The sequence below is a fragment of the Rhipicephalus microplus genome, chromosome X, assembly GCF_043290135.1.
Source record: "Rhipicephalus microplus isolate Deutch F79 chromosome X, USDA_Rmic, whole genome shotgun sequence".
NCBI lineage: Eukaryota > Metazoa > Arthropoda > Arachnida > Ixodida > Ixodidae > Rhipicephalus > Rhipicephalus microplus.
In genome coordinates this window covers 267,940,414-267,963,643 of record NC_134710.1, presented here as the reverse complement: position 1 = coordinate 267,963,643, position 23,230 = coordinate 267,940,414, and the positions used below count along the sequence as shown (strand labels likewise).

At 47.8% G+C, this 23,230-nt stretch overlaps 2 protein-coding genes across 5 annotated transcripts in view; one reads left to right on the top strand and one right to left on the bottom strand.

Moving 5' to 3' along the window:
* Positions 1-23,230, bottom strand: part of ko (Stork-head domain-containing protein knockout) — a 370,856-nt gene that overhangs the window by 210,099 nt on the left and 137,527 nt on the right. The gene's annotated exons all lie outside the window — the stretch shown is intronic.
* The window catches only part of LOC142776105 (uncharacterized), a 48,139-nt gene continuing 46,913 nt past the window's right edge, over positions 22,005-23,230 (top strand). For all 4 annotated transcript variants that reach the window (XR_012887311.1, XR_012887310.1, XR_012887309.1 and 1 more), the window contains exon 1: positions 22,005-22,404. Coding sequence is in view for 1 of the 4 variants with exons in the window: in XM_075879082.1 (XP_075735197.1) it covers positions 22,400-22,404 (5 nt within the window). In the remaining 3 variants the exon portion in view is untranslated. The remainder of the gene's footprint in view (positions 22,405-23,230) is intronic.

Below are 23,230 nucleotides of genomic sequence, written 5' to 3'. Positions count from 1 at the left end.
CCTGCCGACGGCCGAGTAATGTGTTAAGCATGCTATACTTCTTGCCGGTCAACAAATTGGGCTAGATCAGCGAAATAGTTGAGGCTGCGCACGACAAGTGAGTTTTTCGCGGGATAAAAATCTATAGCCTCGACATGACTCACTTTCTTTGACGCTTCTTACGTAATTTCGTCACCGTTGTTATCACTATCATTTCTACGATACAGTTGTGATCATTGTTCGTCTCGGACAGCGCACTGACCATGGAGCGCAGGATGCGCTCGTTGTAAACAAGGTGCAACAGGGTCAAAGCTCGCGTCTCGTTCGCGATGAACTTTCACGCGGACAGCACCTCTGCGCCGGGATCTCTGCGGCTAAAGAGAAATCAACGACCCGCACAGACGCACGCTGCTGTGCCACGGCGGGGCCTTCCAACGGGGTTTCGGGGATAAACGCGGAGGCGTACCCAAGCTGCTCGCCTCTGACCCCCGCGCATCGCGAGCCACTCCGCCGATATCAGCACGCAGGCGCGGCGCCTATTGTGCCCGCCACGTACTGCCACAGCGCGCTGATTGACCCTGCACCCAAACGCTTAATTCATCGCCCCCACGGTTCACACATGCGCTGCTAGCGTAGCATGCGTCGCGAAGCGGCCTGAGCGGGGCCCATTGTATACGAGAAAGCAGAAAGAAAGAAACAGCGAGAAGCACCAAAACACAGACGTTTAATTTCTCACTCGCGCGGATTGCGTACTGCATATGTATACTGCCTATATATGTATGTATGGAAATGAAACGTGCCCGTCCTTGGCCTGTTCAGTCGCGAGGTCGAGTTTGAACGCTCCTTTTCGCTTGGGCTATTACACGATCACAAGTCTGAAGCCTCACAGAGTGGTGCAATCCAGACGAACGACGTCTGCAAAGAGCGAGGTGTCACGGGAGCAGGAAAGTAGGTCTGCTGATCCGATATTGCGCGCCAACTCTTCCCCGCGCGCTCTGACATTCTTTTTCTGCCTGGCGAAGTTGCAATTATTTGATTAGTTATTTGTGATTTAAATTGCAACACAACATTGCGCTCGAACACAAGCAAGCCTTAATTAAACAGAGACGCTTCGTCGGTAGCGGTGGCGTACCTAGTCGGTGAGAAATTGGCGATGCATGTTATCGTATATAGGTTCTGGCGCAGGTCTCTCGAGCGTTGCTGCAAGATTGGTGGCTGTTTAATAAAATGTACTATCTGGGAATGTTCTTAAGTGTTAGAGAAACACTACCTATGCAAGAGTGTTCTTTGCTCACGAGCGTCATAGCAAGGTGGCCACCACGACCGAAAAATGCAGCGTCCTCTTTAAGCAAATCAACGCCAGTCGCTGAGCCTCACTGGAATACAGCGTCTGCAACGAAAATCATTGCTTGCGTTCCAAGCTAATTTTATCTAAAGAGATACAAAGAGAGCGCGATAGAGAAAAAACTTGGCGTCATTATTTTGCTTTAGATTTGCATCTGCTGCGACTATTCACGCTTGAAATCCGCATGTTTCTATTCTTAAATTAGCTCCCCAAAATTTTCTTTGATGTTCTGCATGTTTGACGCCGCGTTCCATGAAGTGCACTTTTTAAAGAAAACTAGAGAAAAAGTAGTAACTGCAAGATTTACTGCAGAAACAGAAACAAACGGAAAGTCCAAATATATAAACGAAAAGCTTTAAAAAGTTATGTCGAAATCCTCATATGTTGCTTATGCTTGCATGCGTGCATGTCGGTATGCTAACAATTCCCGCTAAGCGATGGCTTCGCCATATTCTAAAAGAAACTTGTATATGATACCATTCTCTGACGAAGGCAACGCCATCATGAGTTGAGGCAAAGCCGGAAGACATCGTTCCTCAAATTACGCCACCGTTACGAGAACAGCACGTCGACACTTACAATGCATATGTTCGTGTTTTTTTTTTCAGCAGTGGAAGTTTAGAAAAAAAAAAGTGCTAAAAGGCATATAACAGCACGTTCGTGATTACGAAAGTTCCTCTCTATCCGTTTGCGTACGTGGCACTGTTGTCACAATGCCGGGTAATGCTGCCATATACGGTTTTGTGCTGTCTTTGCACACGACCGTCGATGCACAAATGTTTCAACTCTTTGAATGAAACTGCCGTATGCCTGAGTCAGAAGGGCACAGAAAATAAAATGGCACAGGTAGGGAGACTATATAACTAGACGCGAGCACTCGGTTTGCTACCCTGCACTGAGTTGCAGGAACAGGGGAGGTGAAAAGATGAGACGAATAAAAAGAAAATAAAACAAACAAACAAAGGAGAAGAACGGAAGCAATACTTCTTTGCAGAGTAGTTGGTTCATACTTGAAGACTCGACTTTATGCGCAAGCTGAAGGAAAACTAGAAGGGAGACGGGAAAGAGCGCAGACTACCAACTGTTTATTGTCGTTTCATGGAGCCAATATACAGGCATGCCACACTGCGCTTTACCGCGCTGCGCACAAAACTGTTTATTTTGCAGAGGTGCCGCAAACAGAGCCGTGACAAAACACTTCAAATGCAACGAACGCCGCAATCTAAAATATGTATTCACAAAGTGTACACTTCCGAAAAACTGAAAGTTGGGCCAGTTTGGGACTGTACTTGAACACATTTCAACACAGCGCATGACACGGACACGAGAGAAGAAGGGGGGGGGGGGGGGACAAACTGCAACGCTGAGCACTAGTGCTGCGGTTTATCCCCCGGTCTTCCCCTGTACCCGCGTAGTCACGCACTGCTAAAATGTGTACACTTCTATTTTATATATTAACTTTTTTCTTTTTACCTTTTTATTGCACCAAGCATCTGCAATGACGTAAACACATGAAAAGATGCTGTAAAGACTTTTTAAAACTTTTTAAATAGCGCTTGACGCTGTCTAAAACAATAAAACAACAATTTTCAAATCACACTAAGCCAGCAACAGACGAGCGAAAACGATGAAGCACAACGCCGAGAGAGGTAAAAAACATGAAACTTTATAAAAACAGCACTTAGCATCACATGGGAAATAAAACAGGAGGAAGGAGTGCAGTTAAAAGGTCAACAAAAAAAGGAGAAGAAAACCTTGCAATGTGTTACCCACAGCATTGAACATGGTCGTGGCGGAAGACTGCTTCCCTGTCCGAAAGTGAGATTGAGGGCATGCTTATGCATTTGTCTTTTAATTACCTAATAAAATACGCTCCAGTAATCTCCCTCTCAGTCTTTTCACGTTCCTCAGCCATGACTGACACATTCTCAAATAGGGCGGTGCATCCACATGTCTTACTGTGAAGATCCAAGTGACCACCATTTTTTTTTTCTTTACAGCCAGTCTGCTCACGCATGCATTCGTTGAGGCATCTCCCCGTTTACCCTATGCACACTCTCCCACATGACAAAAGGATCAGATAAACAGCAGCAAAAACGCACCTATTGAATACGTCTGCATTCTTTTTTTTAGCATTTGCTTTTTTCTGTTTGGTAATTAAAAAACATATCTGACCTAACTTTGTAGGCGTGGAAAACGCTACATCAATGCCGCACCTACTGGCAAGCTTTTTTACATTGTGAAATACATTATGCAGGTACGGCATCACACACACACGGGCCTCTTCTCTCTCTTTTTTTTTTTGACATTTAAACCACCACCCTTGTATTTTTTAAGAAGGCTTTCACAAGCACTGGACATACGTGTTGGGTACTCAGCCACGCTCAGACGCACGGCTGGGTACCCAACACTTCGCTCTTTCCTGTCTCCTTTCTCGTTTTCATTTAGCTTGCACAGCAAGTATAGTTTTCGAGAAGAATGAAAGGGCGTATAGGATGCACAAAAAGTGCAGGTAGCACTTGCATGGTCTTCTGATCATCTCGTGGATGTCATTAGATTTATTTATCTTTTTTTTTCATGGGCTGGTCGTGTAACTTGTCAAGCACGTCCTAACCCGACTGTCTTTGTCCACTGCAGGGATTCCTTAAGAACGTGCCGAGTTGCTTATTCGAAGCTTCAGTGATATCGTTCATCCCCACGCGGATCGCGTAGACATTGGTAAGAATGACGTCGAACCTATGTCCAAACAAAAACACCACTACTCCTAGGCTAATCTTTGATGCAACCACAACGTTTGAGATTGGACCAAGAGAAAACAACCGCATATTTTTGAAGCGTGGTTCTCTATTTTCCGATGAGGCACATTGGCATGCATGCTTGCGGATATTTCTTGTTTGTGCACAGTGATAGTTAGCGGTTCTTCTGCAGGGTCTAGCAGGCAGCTTGCACGATTGGCACGTTTATTTGCGATAATAATGCCGCAGCAACTTGATAGCCGTTAAAGAATGACTTGGTGTAATTTCTCCCTAATGCGGTGTATGGCCTCTGCAATTCAAAATAAAACCTTATACATTTCTGGTCGCAACTTGTTTTGGCCTGTTCTATGGACTAGTGACCCAGAGAAAGCGAGATACAGTGACCTTTGGAATAACTGAGCCCCCTTCATATTCAATGCATCTTCATTTAACCTAAATGCCCTCGTATTGCTGCATAAAATACCTTTTCTGAAGACACTGCCATGTTTCACGAGTCATTCGACGCGTCGCATTACGATAGTGACATGAAAATTACCACTTTACTTTTCTGGAAATTATTATAACCAATAGCAAATTACACGCGTATAGAGCCTGGGACCTAGTTCATTGCATGCAGAAAGTACATGACTGACTTCTTCAGAAATCGATGTTTGTTTACAATTTAATTGAACTACGTCGCAAATTCACAATTAAACACGTTACTACCTTCTAATTTTTCAAAAAAAAAACACTCTGCGCTTTGTAACAAAGGTATGTAAAATTGGCGCATTTATAGACAATAATACTTTGCATAGGGAATGGATATATATTGTTTCAGTACTTCTCATAAATGAGTCAGCAGACAGAATATTTTTTTCTGGGCTCCAGATATTGACAGGTTGATATTTGGCTCAAAGAAGGATGCAAGCGTGAAACAAGGTTATATTCACTGATTTATTGTGCATGAATACCGCTCGGCATGAAAAGGTACGTGGTCTGCCAGCAGGCTGAGATGCTAGATTGGTTGGGACGGGGAGACTGAGAAAGATGCCTTATACAGTTATGTATCTATGTAATTGTGTGCACTCAGTTCTTAAACTCAGGCGACTCAGATGTGCGATGAGGTGGTCTTTAGCAATAGCAAAAGTTACCTAGCCATTAAAGTACTAGGCCAACACATATCAGAAAAGCCTGTGCCTGAACAATTTGTGTCATGCGTAAACTTGTTTTAATTGTGTTGCTGGTATTACAAGCTGCTCCACAGAAAGCGAATAAAATCGCTTGTGGACGATTCCCCAAGTATTTTCGGCGAACACCTTTAATAGATGCCATAAATACCTGTCGGCCGATTTGTAAGTCACTATATATAACGTCTTAACGGTATGTCTTTGTCAGTTATTGCCAACACCACACGGCTTAGCAACGCGTCCAACGCGGAAGTCTAGAAATGGAACAATCAGAGTTGGGCAAGTATGAATGCTGAGCTATAGATTGACGCAGCGGCAGGAATATATATATATATATATATATATATATATATATATATATATATATATATATATATATATATATATATATATATATATATATATATATATATATATATATATATATATATATATATATATATATATATATATATACCTCTGATTGAGTCCGTTTTTGCACGATACAAAATTTGTGATCATCGGAGCAAGATTCAATATGAAAGACAGTCACGCCATGTAATCAGGATTTTGGCACGAAGGATAAGCGTTTTGATCAATTGGAAACAAACGATCAGTCGAGCGAGCGGCAGGATGAAACGAGGTCGGGCTATAAGGACAGCTTGCAGGGCACAGTTGAGGAAGATCTTGACTCCAGGAAGTTGATGAAGCGTAGCTGATAGCACGGAACAGAAGAAACTCGTCAAAGGCAGCGACACATTATTACGATGGTGAGGGTCGGGACTGGTAGAGCAGGAAGACGGTGCGCGAGACAGCAAGAGAAAGAAAACACTCCCGCACGAACGTATCAAAGTATCGCTATCAGAAGTGACTAAATTTACGACCATTGCACGCTATTTCAGTTGTCTTAAATGAGTACTGGTATCCTGAAAATGCTGCACCGTTAATGAATAATATAGAGTTGTTCATGAGCCGAGCGCACTGGTACAATGTTAAAACCAATGTGGCGCCAAAAAGTGGAGTTGCTGTTTGCAAATTGGAAGTGGAACAGTCACGTTGCATCTTTGAATAAATTCACCTCGTGGAATGTTTCCGGTTCAGCTCGCATTTCCTCTCCGTTTGCATTCTGGCGTAAGATCACAGGCTATAAACACACACACACACACACACACACACACACACACACACACACACACACACACACACACACACACACACACACACACACACACACACACACACACACACACACACACACACACACACACACACACGCGCGCGCGCGCGCGCGCGCGCACAGCGTTAATTTTCAACAATGCAGTTTATTCCAAAAAACGCAGTCTGAGCATTGCTGTTCGTATTGTGTATAAAGAAATATGCCGTCGTACAGCTTGGTCTACGTGTTGTGCGGTAGGGGATATTTTTTGTGCTGCAGCATATACTTCTGAATTATTGCATGAAATTCTTTCGATGCCGATTGCGAACTCTCGTCGTCACGGTTGTCACGCTGAGAGGCTCGCTGAGTACACGTTCGAGCCAAGGCGCACGCTTTCTGCGTCCCAGCGAGAGAATCGTGTCCTGGCGTCCTACGTGGCTCAGTGGTAAAACGGCTTAGCTGAGCTGGCAAAGAGTTACTACGCACGTTTCGGTCAATGTGCTTGGATGTTTGGCGCAGATGGCATGCGCGTACACGGACGTGAGAGGCCTATAACAAGCTAGACCTCAGTAAGTATTACGCATGGATTCATTTCAAAAGTGTGGGAACAAGCAAGCACGGGAGCTGCGATGCTCGAAAACCCGTCCGTTTGCAGAGTTGCTGACACAGTTTCGTACTGGCGCGCGTGCACGCACACACACACACACATACACACACACACACACACACACACACACACACACACACACACACACACACACACACGCACGCACGCACGCACGCACGCACGCACGTGAAGACACACGTGGATGCAAAAGAGCGACAAACGACTGCAGACTGTCTAAAGGCACTCTTTGCAGCGAGGCGGTCGCAGACACCCAGTTTACGGCGGCCACACAGTGGCAAGAGAACGGCGCCCTGTCTCTCTGGGCGCCCACGACGGAGCCGGCAGAAGGAACTGCCACAGCCTCTATGCTCCGCTTGGCTGCTCGCGGACCGCTGAGTGGCACAGAGCGACGGCGGGACGAATACTGTGCAGCATGCAAATCAGGCCTGCCCGATATTACCGCTGCCACCACCGCTGCTGCCGCGAGTGCTATAATGAGGGTGTCAGGAACACAGTTGAGAAACCAGATAAAGGAGGAGAAGGGGTAGCTGGCACACAAGTGGAGTGGAATAAATGTGAATCGAGAGCCTCACCCGCCCGGAAGGCCCTGCAAGAGCGACGATAAGAATACAGACTTTTGCGGGTTTCGGCTAGCGCCCGACCAACGGGTCATATATACGGATATGATGCGGACCAGCGCACAGGTGTCGTGACTCAACAATGTTGTGAAACGCGGCGCTCGGCGTATCACCGATGCGGGGGGCCCCACGCGCGGCCATCAGTCACGTACATCAGTGCCGTGGCGGTGAACCAGATTCGCAAAGGCCTCGGCTCGTATATGAGACACGCTCGGGCTTTGGGACGTCGATAAAGACGCGAGAGAGACTAGGCGCCGTCGTGAAGCGGCCGGGGCACGTGCACCACGTGTTACTGCGTGCATACACACGCAAACTTTCCCTCTCGACTGATGCGCGGACCAAGAGGAATGCATGGAGGAATGCCCGAGAACGTGCACAGCATGAGATCGCTGAACTGGCTCCTCTTGACAGTGCGGCCAGCCTAACAGGTCGGCACATATACCTGTACTACGCGTACAGCGCTGCAGCTCATCGGAGACGCGAAGCACATGCTACTTACTCCTCCTCGCGCCACCGTGACTTTGACGCAAGCAAAATGGCGCAATCAATGCAACGGGCACCTCAACCAGAAATCACGGAAGCCCTATAGAACATGCAGACATCTGCGAATCCTATATGACCGTGTATTTACATTGCTGTTGCACACCAAAGAATACAACTCCTTACATCACTTTCCATTTCATTCCATGCACGAAAATATCCGATGATACCCGATGTTCGCAATGGCAAACAACGTATACAACCTCGAGAAATACTTATCAGGAACAAAATAACACTCCAGTTTTCCGATAATATTTCCTGGCGTTTGAGCATTATATATATGCCCACGGCAAGTTATCTTTTCACCACCCACTTTTCTTTCTTCACAGTTACACTACAATTCAGTCTAATTACTTCCCCTATACTTACCTCAGCATTATTGTCTGTCAGATCTCATTATACTGTGTCAAACACACACACACACACACACACACACACACACACACACACACACACACACACACACACACACACACATATATATATATATATATATATATATATATGTGTGTGTGTGTGTGTGTATTCGATGACGGCAGCGATGTGTGCGCCTGCTGGCGGGACAACGCCCATTTAATTACCTCTTATGATAAGCTGAAGAACTTCCTACTGCGCGTCAATGTAGGCTGGCACAGTAATTGTAGAGGCTGTAAATAACAAGGCCGACAACTTAGCTAGTTGATGTGGTTTCTTTGTGGTTAAAAATGCGCAAACGACACAGTTGCGTGCCTCCATCTGTGTTGTTTGCGCTGCTGCACATGTATGCTCGCGGTTCACTCGTGCCGTGTACCCGATTCTGCAAGAGCAGGCAACTATACACTTCAAACAGTTGTCCGTTTTGTTGGTTCTTTGCAGACGCCTAACTAAACAATGGCCGCGTAATGCCGCGGCCGCATAAGTACGGCTGCACACGTGGCGGCGCACCGAAGCCACGACGACCTTGGCGCCCCCAAGCAGGGCTCTGCAGAATGCCTCTGCAGCCTACTTCATCTCTGCGGCTAACAGCAGCGGTTGAAGGATCACCCAGAGAAACAACACAACGCAGACAAAAGGAGCAGCCTGTCCCCCGCGGCCATGTCCGCGTTAACCCACTCGTCGCGCGGTAGCACACATATGCAAGCAAGGCTCTCGGTCACGGCGGACGTGCTGGCGGGAGTGTGGGATTCGCGCACTCCACTTGAAGCAGCTTTTCATTCCTAGGCAACCTTGGCCCGTGCGTTTCCGAGACGGTTCAGCGTGACTTGCACTTGCGGCGCCAGCTGTTCGTGGGAAAACCACTGAACGTATGACGGAACGGAGTGGGGATCAAAGGAGAAGATCCTGCGAGCCTTCCTTCGTATCGGCGGCCTGTCGTACGGGTTTTGGTCATTTGGCACGCGACGGCACTTAGCATCGCATATACGTGCAGCAGCGATCGAGTGTTCGACGACATTTAGGCGAAACGTCGTATATAACGCGAGGTTTTTAGCTCGCTTCTTTCATTAGTTCCGCGGCCTTGCAAGAAAATCGCGCGAAGTGTCTGCTGGACAGTGTCTCAAGGAGGACCATTAGAGAGAAATGTTGGAACACGCATGGGCGGTACTAGGATTTGCGAGAGCGGCGGTACAAGTAATACTAGGATGGAAGAGTGAGTACAGGTCTTAATGCGCTTCGCGAAGAAGTTGTTCGCCGTTATTCGCCTAGCTAAACATCACGCACAGAGCAGTTCCTGTCGCTTATAGAATTGTTCTACGTGGATGAGTCACAGCCCTCGTAACATATAGCATATTCGTTGATTGATTGACACATAATCAAGTTTAGCCTAGTATAGCCCAAAATGGCGACATAACGCCGTTTATACCTTCCAATATGTTGAGCGGTTTCGATGTTTTGGTCCGTCAACTCCTAACTACAGACTACAGAGGCAAATGAAACTTGAGAATCTGTATTCAACTGGTGCGCCCTTGAAACCATGGATTTAAAATGACTGTGAGCCTGATGGCTATTACTTCGAAGCTGAGTGATCTCGAAAGTGAGGCTTTTGCACGTGGTAGCATGCGAAGAGTTGTACGAGGAGTTGTATATTGAGTGAAGAAGTTTAGGTTTCGATCAACCAAGCTGTGAGAGAGAGACTTCGTGAGAGAGAGAGCATTCCAGTCAGTGAATTGAAGACTTCGATATACATTAGCTTCAGTTGAAGAGTTACACATCACATGTTTTCAAAAAGTGGGCTGAGTCAAGAGCTGCCTTCGTCATTATGGTCATGTGCTCCAGTCGAGCTTCCCACGCGATGAACACACGCACCCTGGTTCGTGCGACGCCGCAGGTTCACGAAGGACGCAGCACTTGCTATAGCAGTCTGCTTCAGTGCTGTATATCTCGCTGTGTTAAATACAGATTAACGAAAGTGCTTTAAAGTACCAAGATACAAAAAAAACTTGGAGGATTTTCGAGCTTCGCCCTTTAGAGTCTAACGCAATAAGGTTATGTAAAGAGACCCCGTGCGCATCGCCTTCTCATTCGCTTGCCATGCTTCGCTTCCCAGTAAACACCTCAACTATGCCTAGCTTCGATTCGCAGAGCTAATTCGAAATTAATGCGCGTGCATGGGCACTGCTTGATTCGTGGCTGACGCGGGCATGCCGACAAATAAGTAAACCGCCAAACACCAAAGACACTTCTACAAAGATGCACGGCATGTCAGACCTTGTTCCTCTGTCTTTTGTTTTTTAAGCCTAATGGGACCAGTGCCAACTGAACGGTGTGAAAATTGCCATAAAGCGCAGACAGAGACCGCTGTGATCGCTCGCAACGCGTTCGACCCTGGCACGGGAACGTATCGAGTGTGCATAGGGAAGACGCATACCACGATGACCCGGGCCAACAGCGATAATGCATGAGGTTCAACTGTAAACGGAGCAGCAAGTGCCAAAAAGAAGGCGGAGCGACGAGCGTACTCAGCTCTGCGCAGTCACAAAAGCTCGCTTCTCTACGCGGAGACAGCCTCTTCCGGCCCGTCGTTCAATGAGAAGGCTTTGTTGAAACGGCAGTCGTCTGGCATATGCATGATCTGTCGTATACTACGGAGCGCGCATGACTGCCGAGCATGCAATACTTCCATAGTGCCCCATTCACAAAGCTTTTCGTTCGCCGACAGCCTCCAATAATACCATGCACTATCGATGTTGGTTGGCGCCTGCTGTACGACCGGTTCTACAACGAGAAATATTTTCATTTTTATTTGCGCGCGCGCGTGCGTGCGTGCGTGCGTGTGTGTGTGTGTGTGTGTGTGTGTGTGCGTGTGTGTGTGTGTGCGTGTGTGTGTGTGTGTGTGTGTGTGTGTGTGTGTGTGTGTGTGTGTGTGTGTGTGTGTGTGTGTGTGTGTGTGTGTGTGTGTGTTTCATGAATACAGGGACTGAACTATATGGGCGCAGCACAAGTGACTGGAGCTAAAAAGTGCGTGCTTGCAGCGTTCTTGTGGGATTTTGCCCTGTCTTTCCACGGCTCAAATGATGCTGATCGGACTGGCCAGCCCTCACACTAGTTATTCATCCGATGCTAAGTGCGGAGACGGGTAGCCATATGTATATGGCTGTTATAATGTAGCAACGAAGCAACGACACCGTGTTTTTTTCGCGTACGCATCAAGTTAGCGTCACGCTAACTTGATGCGTATATACGCCAATACTACAAAAGAAGTTACAGAACCGCACGCACAAGCGAAGCATGCATGCATCCGTCTACCTTTATCAACGGCGTTGGCTCGTTTTGGGCGGGGCGGCTAGCTTTGTTGCGCAGCCAACTTGCTCCGTGTTAAACGAAAACGGCACGACAAGGTCGACGCGTGACCACAACTTTTCATTACAATTTGTTGCATAACACTGAAAAGAAGAAGCACAACTACGCCCCTGGTTTGTCGGGGGGACTCATGAGAGTGTTTTTGTTTTTAATGCACAACACCACCAAGCCATATAGGGCAGCTTTTAGAGTTGGCGGTGATATAACTCCACTTATAGAGAATGTAGGCTGTCCATAACGCAGATGTTCAAACACAGTTATTTTTAAGAGTGAGCAAATGCGACATAGTAGAATAGCCTTCAGCTTAGAAAAATAAAGCGCTGTATGTAATTATAACTTTCCTCATACCGTTTGTTCGTACTTTGAGAGCATTTTTTAATAAATCAACACTATCTTAATGCTTTATGTTCCGATTCACTCTATACGCTAAGCTGGCCAAAAATGTTTGTCTTGTATTTTAACCGTCAACATTGTTTCCGCATCAGCACATGTCAGTCACGGAGGCATCCGGTGATATAGTGCTGAATGGTGCACGCTGCAGCGTTGGCACACTCGCACCATGAACACAATCCGCTTCCCTGCGTTTCAACGAGGACACGTGTGTGCGCAGCAGTCGCGTGCCGCCCGCGCACCTCTTGTCCTTGTGCTCCGTTGCGCATCCTCGAGAGACGCCACTCAATGCTCCACTTGACCATACCACCCGCTAGGTGGCGAACGCAACCTTCCTCTTTATTGAGTGCTCACTTCATCGGCAAGAACTCGACGAGCGAGGACACCCGATGAGTTACGAAACACCGTTCATCACTCTGCACGAACACGCTGACTTCCGTGCATATTGGAAGACGTGCATTTTCATGAGAAAGAGTAATGGACGTGGCGTTAGTGTACGCAATGTTTGCTTTTTTTATCACTCTTCGAAACAACAAATGACTTCAGTTGAAGGCGTTGTGATCCATTGTGTTTTACGTGACAGTCGTCGTTCTCACGACGCATGATCCGTGCGCCTGTCCGTTGTCCTTATATCTAATTGAAGAAATGTCCACGTATAACTGAGGTTAGCGCTCAAGTAGAGAAACATGTTAAACAAATGCTACCATGGAACCCTTGTCTCACATTAAAGACAAGGTCCTGCACTCAAGCCTTCCGGGTGTGCGCTGCAGTTAAAGGTGGCAGGCTCACTGAAAAGAGAATAGCATGTAGATTGCGAAATTATAGCCCGGTATACGTGTAAACTATCGTATACTGGTGTTCCACGGTGCACTGTTGATAGCGGTTAAGCCCGATCAGGATCCCATTTGTCGACAGTTACCTTTCGCAGTTTGCTTCAAAAAAAGCCAATATAGAGATCATGAAAACTTTGTCCAGATCAGGCCATACAGCGATCAAAAGGGACCGTGTGATCCCGGTGGGCTGCGGAACCGTACACGAAGCGTCGAGAGCCAGTTGCTCTCCACGCCAAGCGCACTCACCGACAGGACATCACGTAAGGGCAACGAAGGCCGTGGATGGCGGCTCCAACTTACCTGCACAAAACAAAAGGCGAAAGAAAATGTCAGAAATACAGAGGCACTGGTTCCGCGGCATGCAGATTCTCGCAACAAGAAAGGCAGTCGAAACAAACAGCGTAAAAAGGACCGCGCCGGAGACGACCCTCGAGCGGATCGCGGTCAGTCGCGCAAACAGCGAGCGAACACTCGGCCAACGCCAGCACACACGGCAGAGTCCTTCTTAACGCCTCCAGCATTTTGAAGAGCCTCGCGTGAGTTGCTTCGTACTTATACGCAGGCGGGCTGCTGCGCAGGTAGACAGAACGCGCAGGTTGTCAGCGCTGCAACGACCAAGGTTCCGCCAAGCGCTAGGCATAGTGTAGACAATGTTTTCCTCATGCTACCGTGGCAGGCAGAACAAGGCTGCGACACGAGACGGTTTCGAATTGAGCTTGCTAGAGGCTCACCACAGTATACGCACTCCTCGGGCGCAGTACATGGTAGATGCGCGTTAAATATATGGCTCCGTACACAAAGCTCTCAACGTCGCTAAACGTGAGCCAGTGCTGACAGTCGGATACGACTTTTAAAAAGCGCTTCCGGCAGTCAAGCGTGCTCAAGAGTACAAAACGCGCGTTCAGTTCGATTATAGGAAGAACCCAGCGCTGCTTGTCTCTCTGAAGAGGCCGCAAAGTAGTGCTTCTTCGTCCTTGGCTTTATTTGCCCTTCCCGAAAGACCGCGGCGTGCTCGCTTCTAAATGCGGAATGCGAAACGTCGTCGAGATGCCTCGCGGAGGAAGATAGCTTGATAAAGCACCCTTCACTATCTCCGATCAAATATCGAGACTCTCCTCGGAACTTCGCTTTCTTGCGTTGACCGAACAGGAATACGCCTCTCATTTCAATCGCTGCAGCTGTCATTTCGTTTACCGATACAAGAGACGTCAAGCAGGAGTTCTGTTCGTGCAGCGAGGTATCATTGCCAGCTTTTTTTCTCACGCCGCTCTACCGTTGCTCACGCCGAATTCAGGTTACTCGGATGGCAGGTCATCCGAAGCGAAACTGATATGTAGTGCAGGGCACATTCTACGCATTTGATTCCCGCTGGCAGCGCGCGTATGCCTCCGGGCTGCGCATTCTTGACAGCATAATGATTGAAAAGAAAAAAATAAGTTTCCGCCCGAACAGCAAAGAGAGATGGCGGGAAAGAGAAACAACCAACCAATAAACGAATGACCGATGTCAACTTACCTAACTATCATATGCACTATGCGCTTTTCTAGCGTCACGCCTAGGGCCCCGTCGCATTTTAATGCGAATATGTCATGTGTACATTGTGTTTGAAATTATGCATCTGATATTAACCTGCAATGAGCAGTACGAATACGCATTGTAATCTGTAACAAGCCCGTATTGCAACGTCACATTTTATGCATATGTTCTTTCCATGTAGACGTCAAGCTGCTCGTAGACTGCTTCGTAGCTTCAGCCCTGCCACTTTCCATTTTTTGTAAGGCCTTAATTGTATACGTATAAACTGTACACAGGGCGGGGTTTTTTTTTTTAGGCAATGCAAATTTTTATAAAAGTCCTGTGACACATGCTCTCCGCGGTTGTTCTCGCACTCTAACTTTAAGTTGAAAGTCACATACTTTACCGCCGCTGAAATTACACTGCTGCGACGAATGGACGAAAATTAGTTATTGAAGTCATAGTTACTCACTTTATGAGAGTTGTCTTATTAGAGACCTGCAGCGCATGACAATTCATGGCAAACCAGTTTTTTTTTTTTTTGAGAAAGCGCCAACGTTGCACGTAATTCAAGATGTTAACTATAGATTTTTAAGGGTCATATCGGAACTAATCACGCACAAAATGTGACCACTCTGTTACGTCAGACAGGAACTTCCCGTGACAAAGAAGCGATGAAATGAGAATGTGAACGCGTCATGAAAACGGGCAAGTCACCTCGCTTGCACCAACGGATCATCTTACGATTGCGTGTGCATGGTACGTGTTTGGCGTTCATCTGTGTTTCAAGCTGTGCTCAAATAAAACTGCAATATCAGCCTTTCTCCTTTTCTGTGCATTATGAAACTCAGGGCAGCCACTACACGTCGCTTTTTCTTAGATACAGACGAAGCGGTTTTTCGCGCCTGTTCGCCCCGCCACGGTGGTCTAGTGGCTAAGGTACTCGGCTGCTGACCCGCAGGTCGCGGGATCAAATCCCGGTTGTGGCGGCTGCATTTCCGATGGAGGCGGAAATGTTGTAGGCCCGTGTACTCAGATTTGGGTGCACGTTAAAGAACCCCAGGTGGTCGAAATTTCCGCAGCCCTCCACTACGGCGTCTCTCATAATCAAATGGTGGTTTTGGGACGTTAAACCCCACAAATCAATCAATTTCGCACCTGTTCATTTATAGCTCGAGAAACTGGTGAACACCCTACATCCCACAAAAAGAATAAGCTCTCGTGTATTTCACAATTCTCTGGCATTCTTTTTCTTTTCTAACCAGATGCCGCTTCGACGCGCCTTGATATAAATTTCCTCCCTTGTCACGGGTGTAGTTCCGGACTTAAGTAACAGAGAGTACGCGTTTTCTTTAGCGTCCGGTCAATTTCAATATCACCCTTCGGTTATTGATTTTTTTGAGTTAGGCAACTTTCATGATGTCTAAAAAATGGGTTTCCCGTAAATTGGCACGCAGTGCAACGCTTGAAGATAAACGACTGCCGTGAAGTCAATAATTGTTAGGTTAATTGACAAGCTTTCTTAAATTAGTAACGCAACTATCATTTTTGTTGCGGAAAAGTATTTTTGCCTCAACCCAAAGTTTGTGCACGAAAACTACAGGAGCCTTACTGACGGAATTTTTATGAAATGTTCTGTATTTTTTAAAAAAAAACACCTTAGTGTAGGCATATATATGCCTTTCAATGTGAAAAATTACGCGCGGATCAGTCGTTCCTCAATAAAAACAAGAAAACGGAACGCTAGTATTCTTAAAAACTGTGAAACCATCAGGCGACGTGTCCGAAGTAAGTCTGCCAGTTAACTTGCCAATAATAGCCCCGCCGTGGTGGTCTATAGTGGCTAAAGTACTCGGCTGCTGACTCGTAGGTCGCGGGATCGAATCCCGTCTGCAGCTGCTGCATTTTCGTTGGAAGCGAGAATGCTGTAGGCTCATCTGCTCAGATTTGGATGCAAGTTGAAAAAAAAAAAAAAAAGGTGGTCAAAATTTTCGGAGCCCTCCACTACGGCGTCCCCCCATAATCTCATGGCGATTTTTGGACGTTAAACCCCACATATCAATCATCAATCGAATCCTATATAAACTTTGTTTCTGTCTTCCATGGGCAAACGACCAATGTGGTGCCCCAGATTGGGACACAAAAGACTCTCGTGCGTATCAGTCATGCTTGAACGCGAAAGCACCCCATTGGGAGTGCGTGCACAATAGAGGCAGTTGTCCGCGGGACAAACTTCGAAGTTCCGGGCAGAGAATAGGCTGCAAGATGAACAGTCATTCATGAGCTCGAGCGGCCTCCTTATTGCAGTTGTGGAAAAGAAGGGGTGAGGGGGCGCAGGTCGTTCATCAAGTGCCCTCCGTGGCGGCAGCACGTAATAAGGGTCCTTGACAATGCTGACGCAAGGAGCGCCGTTGTGTCTAATGAGTTAAAAGGGAAACGCCCCACGGCCCGAAACGCGCGCCGTCAGCGGCTAGCGCACACACAGGGCGGTCACGCGCGACTCGGATAATAACATTGTTATAAAGGTGGAGAAAAAAAAAACAATGCCCCGCGCCCCACTTTCCTATTATACTTCCGTTTATCAAAGACCCAATGACCTCCGCGGCGCATTCAGGGTTTGCGCAGCACTTCGGTGGCACCAGAGGCGAAACACGTTGCGCTGGGAACAGCGTGCGCTTGGCGAGTTAGGGACGAAGAAGACGTTTCATCAAATTCGAAGGTCAGCTGCCATGCGCGCGATACAGAAACGCTCGTGGCTGTACAGCGTGAGGTGGGAAGGCCTTGTGACACCGAGTAGGGCGCCCACAGTGACGGGTCAGTGGATTCTTCACGCGCTACACCTGTTCTCTCGTGCGATTTCTGCATTATTCGCTCGTAAAAGCCGCAGCCCATTTGCCCTATACACCGACATCTGTGGCAGGTCACTGGAACGTTGACTCCCAAACAGATAGAGCGGTACATATGTCTGGATCTGGACGCCGTAGTGGAAGGCTCCGGAAATTTCGACCACCTGGGGTTCTTTAACGTGCACACAAATCTGAGCACACGGGCCTACAACATTTCCGCCTCCATCGGAAATGCAGCTGTCGCAGCCGGGATTTGATCCCGCGACCTGCAGGTCAGCAGCCGAGTGCCTTAGCCACTGGACCACCGCAGCGGGGCAATGTTTCAGCAGAGCGTTCGAGCATTACGTGATGTTATGCTAAGCGTCTATTACCGTTACTGCGACAGGCGATAGCAATACCGCCAAAACAACCTGCAAATGGAATGCGGATGCACGTTGTTTAGTACATCTCGCAGAGCTGGCACGTAGATCAGGTGACATCGACACCGAATCCCCTGTCGTGAGCTTAAAACAGAAATTCGCTACTCATGATGCTATATAAGTTGCCAAGATAATTCGAAAACAACTTTCAAAATTTGTGTTGTCAAAACGAGAGAGAGAGGGAGAGATGTCTTGTACCTGTTAGTAGCGCGTTTTTTTCCTACAAACAAGCTGCAGTTCGCAGTCATGCCCCATCAAGCTAATATAACAACACTTTCTTGAAACAAAAAATAAGGCTTTTACGAGGATTAAAGTTGTTCGGCTTCATCGCTCTGCGAGAGGCGTTTCGTAACTGCGCGCGCGACAAGAAAAAAAAAAATCAACAAATGGCGTCGGGAGCCACGGAATTCCTTATGCGCATATCGCCGAAAAAAAGCCAGCCTCTACAGGAATAATCTGAGCAATGCCGCATGCATCTGCATACACGGAGACCTTGAAAAAAACGAAACAAAGAAAGAAGAAAAGAACCGACATGCATCTGCCGCACCGTCGCATCGGCCTAGCCCATGCATTGCCGCGCCGTTGTGACAATGGACAAGTCCGATATGTGGGACACACGCTTTGGACTCCCACACGTGCGCATGCACCGATCACCCATGTCGATTCGTTTCGCTCTCGCTCTGCACCGCTATTAAGTGTGATTATTTATTTTCTTGTTGCTTCTACTCCAAACACCCTCCACCCCTCCCCCCTCTTCCGTTCCAATTCTTTTTGTTCTTGACCACTTTTATGTTCCCTCCCTCTCGGATCGGTTGCGGGCGTGAGTCATCGTGGTTTGCGAAAGCGCGACCTTTTTGCGGTAGCCCGCATCACCGATCATTTTCCGGGGCCGACGTGTATAAGCGACGCGGTGGGCCAACAGGTCGGCCTTTGTTGACATCTCCGCCCGCCTGTCACAACTGAACCCGCGAGCGCTTTCATCGTCGCGTGATTGCAACTGGCGGCGCGTATCGGAAGCAAGGGAGACTGTGTACGAGACGCACCACGTACGCAACACCGGCAGCGCATGCCCCTGCGGAGCCCATTGGCCATTTTATTTGCGACTCAAGGGCGGCCGCCATCTTGGATTGTTAGAAGAATGATATCTCACTTTTGTGTGAAAGCACACCTGATCACCGCAGTATTAAAAAAAATGCGCACACGTGTACTAAAGTTTCGGCATTGCCCGGCCGCGGTGGTCTAGTGGCTAAGGTACTCGGATGCTGAACCGCAGGTTGAGGGATCGAATCCCGGCTGCGGTGGCGGCATTCTCGATGGAGGTGAAAATGCTGTAGACTGTAGGGGGGTCTTTCAATCAGTATTTTTTATGTTTGTACACGTAGCGACAACGAATAAGTGCGTTCTCTTGGTGTTCACTATTCTTTCACGCCTTCTTTTCATGTTTAATGGATGGCGTGGACGTTGTCTTGTTTCTCATTCTTATTTTCAATGATTCTGGATTGGCTAGTGCAGTTCACATATGAACTTGAGAAAATCAAAAGAAATTCGGGAGTGAAAATTCTGTTTGGAACGATACAGAGACTAGCGGCCAAGTCCGGTAGTTGCAGGAACAGCTAGGAACAGCTTGACGAGTTGTTGTAATGATGTTATTATACTCGAGAGCGCGAAGAGAGGAGACTGACAAAACAAGCGACAACAAGACGGTGCTTTGCCCTGCTCAACCCGCACCCCCTTTTTAGGGGCGAAGCTCCTTAATGCGTGGTTCTGTCCATCCTCACCGTATGTATGTAGCCACCTCTAGTTTGTAATAAAATCTGTCCGCTGTTGGCGCGCGCTGGTAGTTGCCCGATGGATAAGGCCGCAGAGCGGCGGCAGCGCGTGCTCGCAGACAGAATCCCGACGTGCGAGACCACGAGGCAGAAGCGCTCCGTGAAGCTGCGCGCCGCCGCCGCCAAGATCCCAGCGTTCGAGAACGAGAGGCCCAAGCGTCACGGCAACGGCGCGAGGACCTTGCCGTATACGCGAAGCGGCACGGCTGCGGCGCGAAGAGGATCTCCAAAACGTCAGAGAACGGGAAGCGGCGAGAAAGCGCGCGTATCGGCAGGCAGACCCCGATGCAGGGAGAGCTCGTGAGGCGTCTGCAAAACGCATCAGGCGAGCTCAGCCCCGAGGTGCCGACGCGCGGTTTAAGCGAGACTTTCTAGACGTTACGTTCGGGCACAGTTGCAGTGCGTGCGACAGATTGTGGTTCTCAAACAGTCTAGTCACAATATCTTCTAGCAAGAACTACTCCGCGTTCATGCCATCGCCGTGCTGCAGCGCGAGTATATATACACACACAGTGTTTCTCACGTCTTTTTTGATGATGTAGTGAGAGAACTTTCACTGAACAGTCACGGTTTTATGATTTCCCCTCAGGAGCTTCGCCCACTCATCGTCATTCACCCCGTGGATATGCTGTGATTTTGTTTCTCTTTCTCCATCCTTCGCGCAGTCTAATAAATATGTTTAAGCTTCAGCAATGAGAGTCCAACTTTCACAAACTGTAGTGTCCTTTTTTCATCTCTCGAAAGGCGGTGATTTGACAGCGACTGCGAAATGTTTCGATCCAATTAATGCCGCACAAGAAAACCTTCACGCATATTATCAGACACATACGTTTAAACAGCGCCACTGCTTCGCTTTACAGGAGAAACACACACAGAATCTTTGATTCTCCTGTAACCGAGGCACGGTCCCCATGCACGTACTGCAGCACTTTGTGCTTCGTGTCTCGTCCAACTGCATCACTGTTCGTGACATTTATCAAGTTCTTGAAACACAAAGATTTGTTCCGTTATTTCTGCGAGGTGTGTGCACATGTACCACATGTATATCAAACATTTTTCGCTTCTTCTACGTGATGAGGTCTACAAAAAGTTGCACACTGCAGCGTTTTGCGGATATGCTCAAAAAAAAAAAAAAACGGCCTCACAGTAACGGCGACAACGCACAAGTGTTTCCCGACCAGGTGTAAGTGCACGCCCTGCATACCGAAATACCGGGAAAGAAACACTCAGCATTTGCTTGAGCGTGACACTACTATATATAACGCGTATAGTAAACGTCGTTATCTTTTTTTTTTGTACCCTATTACTTCAAATATCCTTCAAATGGCGTATATATAACACGTATAGTAAACGTCGTAATCTTTTTTTTTTACCCTAATACTTCAAATATCCTTCAAATAGCGTGACTGGAACGTCACGGTCTTGCCGCGGTGGCCTAGTAGCGGTTACGGCACACGACTCTTAACCCGTAGGTCGTGGGATCAAACCCCGGCTGCGGCGGCTGCATTTTCTATAAAGGTGAAAACATTATATATAGGCCCGTGTACTTAGATTTCGGTGCACCTAAAAAATAACACCAGGTGGTCGAAATTTCCGGAGCCCTCCCCTACGGGCATCTCTGATAATCATATTGCTGTTTTCTTTATTGGAAGGAAGGGGGTTAAACCTCAGATATTATTATATTATTGCAGGAATGTCGCGCACCTACGGTGTCACTGAGGCCTCTGTCTGGAGCTCCGACTAGTGTATGGCCAGCTTGCCTAACCGAAAAAACGATTAAAAGGAAACACTTGCAAGAACTGCTGCATGTTTTCTCACCAAAAAACCATGCCAAACGCTTTATTTGAGACCATCGACAATTTACACGGTCGTTAATCGAATACGGTGCTCGCGTCTCGAGTCTCTATTCATCGCAGCCAAGAATACAGCGATAGCCAAGTGAATTCGCAAATCCGTTTAGGAAGCCCCCCCCCCCCCCCACCCCAAATCGCCTTATCCGGTCGGAATTTGGGCGAGCAACTCTAAATCTCGCAGAAAACGGGCGTGTTTATTGCGGCGCGCCAAATCGCGTATAGCCTCGGGGACGCGCAGGAAGCGGCATTTCGCGTGCGCACGGAGTGTACGAGTGTCATGCTAACCGATTTATCGTCGTTTTTAACCGACGCGACCGTTTAACCGCATTCAGGCCGGGCCGTGCATGCTAGCTATACGAAGCGCGTGCTACGCCGGGCTTGTTCGTTTGTTATTCCCGTGTTTCCTCGCTTTTTTTTTATTTGTCTGTTTCCCGCGTCTCGGACTGCTCGCTCGCGTCCTTGTTGGACGAAATTCGCCGCAGTGCCGCGAGAGGGCGATAAGCAGGCCGGTGTCTTTGCGAGTGGTCAGTCATTTTTGCTTTGTTTCCCACGAGAAAAAGCGACGCCGTGCGGCTGAAGCCAGCACTTTTTCTTTTCATTTTTATCTTTTATCTCGCTCCGATTTTCCTGCATTCAGGCTTCCTGTATGCGCGACGAGGGCCTTGGCGACCACGACGAGACGGCGAAGTGTTTTCAGTGTGCGGCCGAGCAGGCGCCGCGCTTGCCGTTGACTCTACACAAACCAGCTATTACGGATACACGTACGGGTGGATGAAGTAAGTATTGGCATACGAAAGCGGACGAGCTGGCAACTGCCTAATTTCCCGCAGCGCGCAGAGTGACAGCATGCATATACGTTCGGTTACGTGAACATGTTGATTCCGTGTTTCTTTTCTTTCTTTAAGAGCTGCCCGTATTCGCAATGTTCGTAGACTGTCGCGCCGCCTAGCGGAATTCAGATGCGTCTTCTCAAGAATGATCAGTTGTTGTTCGACGAACTTTCGCAATTTTGACGTTGCGAAAAACGTACGCGTGTTTTCGTTTCGATATACCTGTTTCGATCGCGCTGATGGAACCTGCCACATCCGAGTGCAGGGAATTGCGCACTGTTAGTCTGATCATGCCTGTGACAGAAGTGATACTTCATGGGGAGTTTAATGCTTGTGTTTCGTTGAAGAAGCAGCTACTTGATGCTTACAGCGCAAGTAACGACACAATATGTTTGCAAACCATCGCTACACTGAACATTCGTTCCTCTGCAGCCGCGACGGTGCGCTATTCGCTAGAGATCTACTACTCCGGAAAAGCACCAGACAGGCTCGGCACAAATGATCTCGGAGAGCCGTTCAGTTCATACGTGAATTCTGGTTCGCGCAGTTTTCTGTAGCACGCACAGGATTACGCAAAGCATCGTTGATACACGGTCGATCAGCTGACCCCCCCCCCCCCCCTTTGCACTGCGACAAGAAATGAGGTAGCGAACATTCAGCAGTTTATGTCGGTTCGGAAAGTACTTTGGTTCGATATACATTCATTTGACGATCAAGAGTTCATCCGGTGAAAGCGCCACGGAGAGTACATCCGTGCATTCTATCTTTTCTT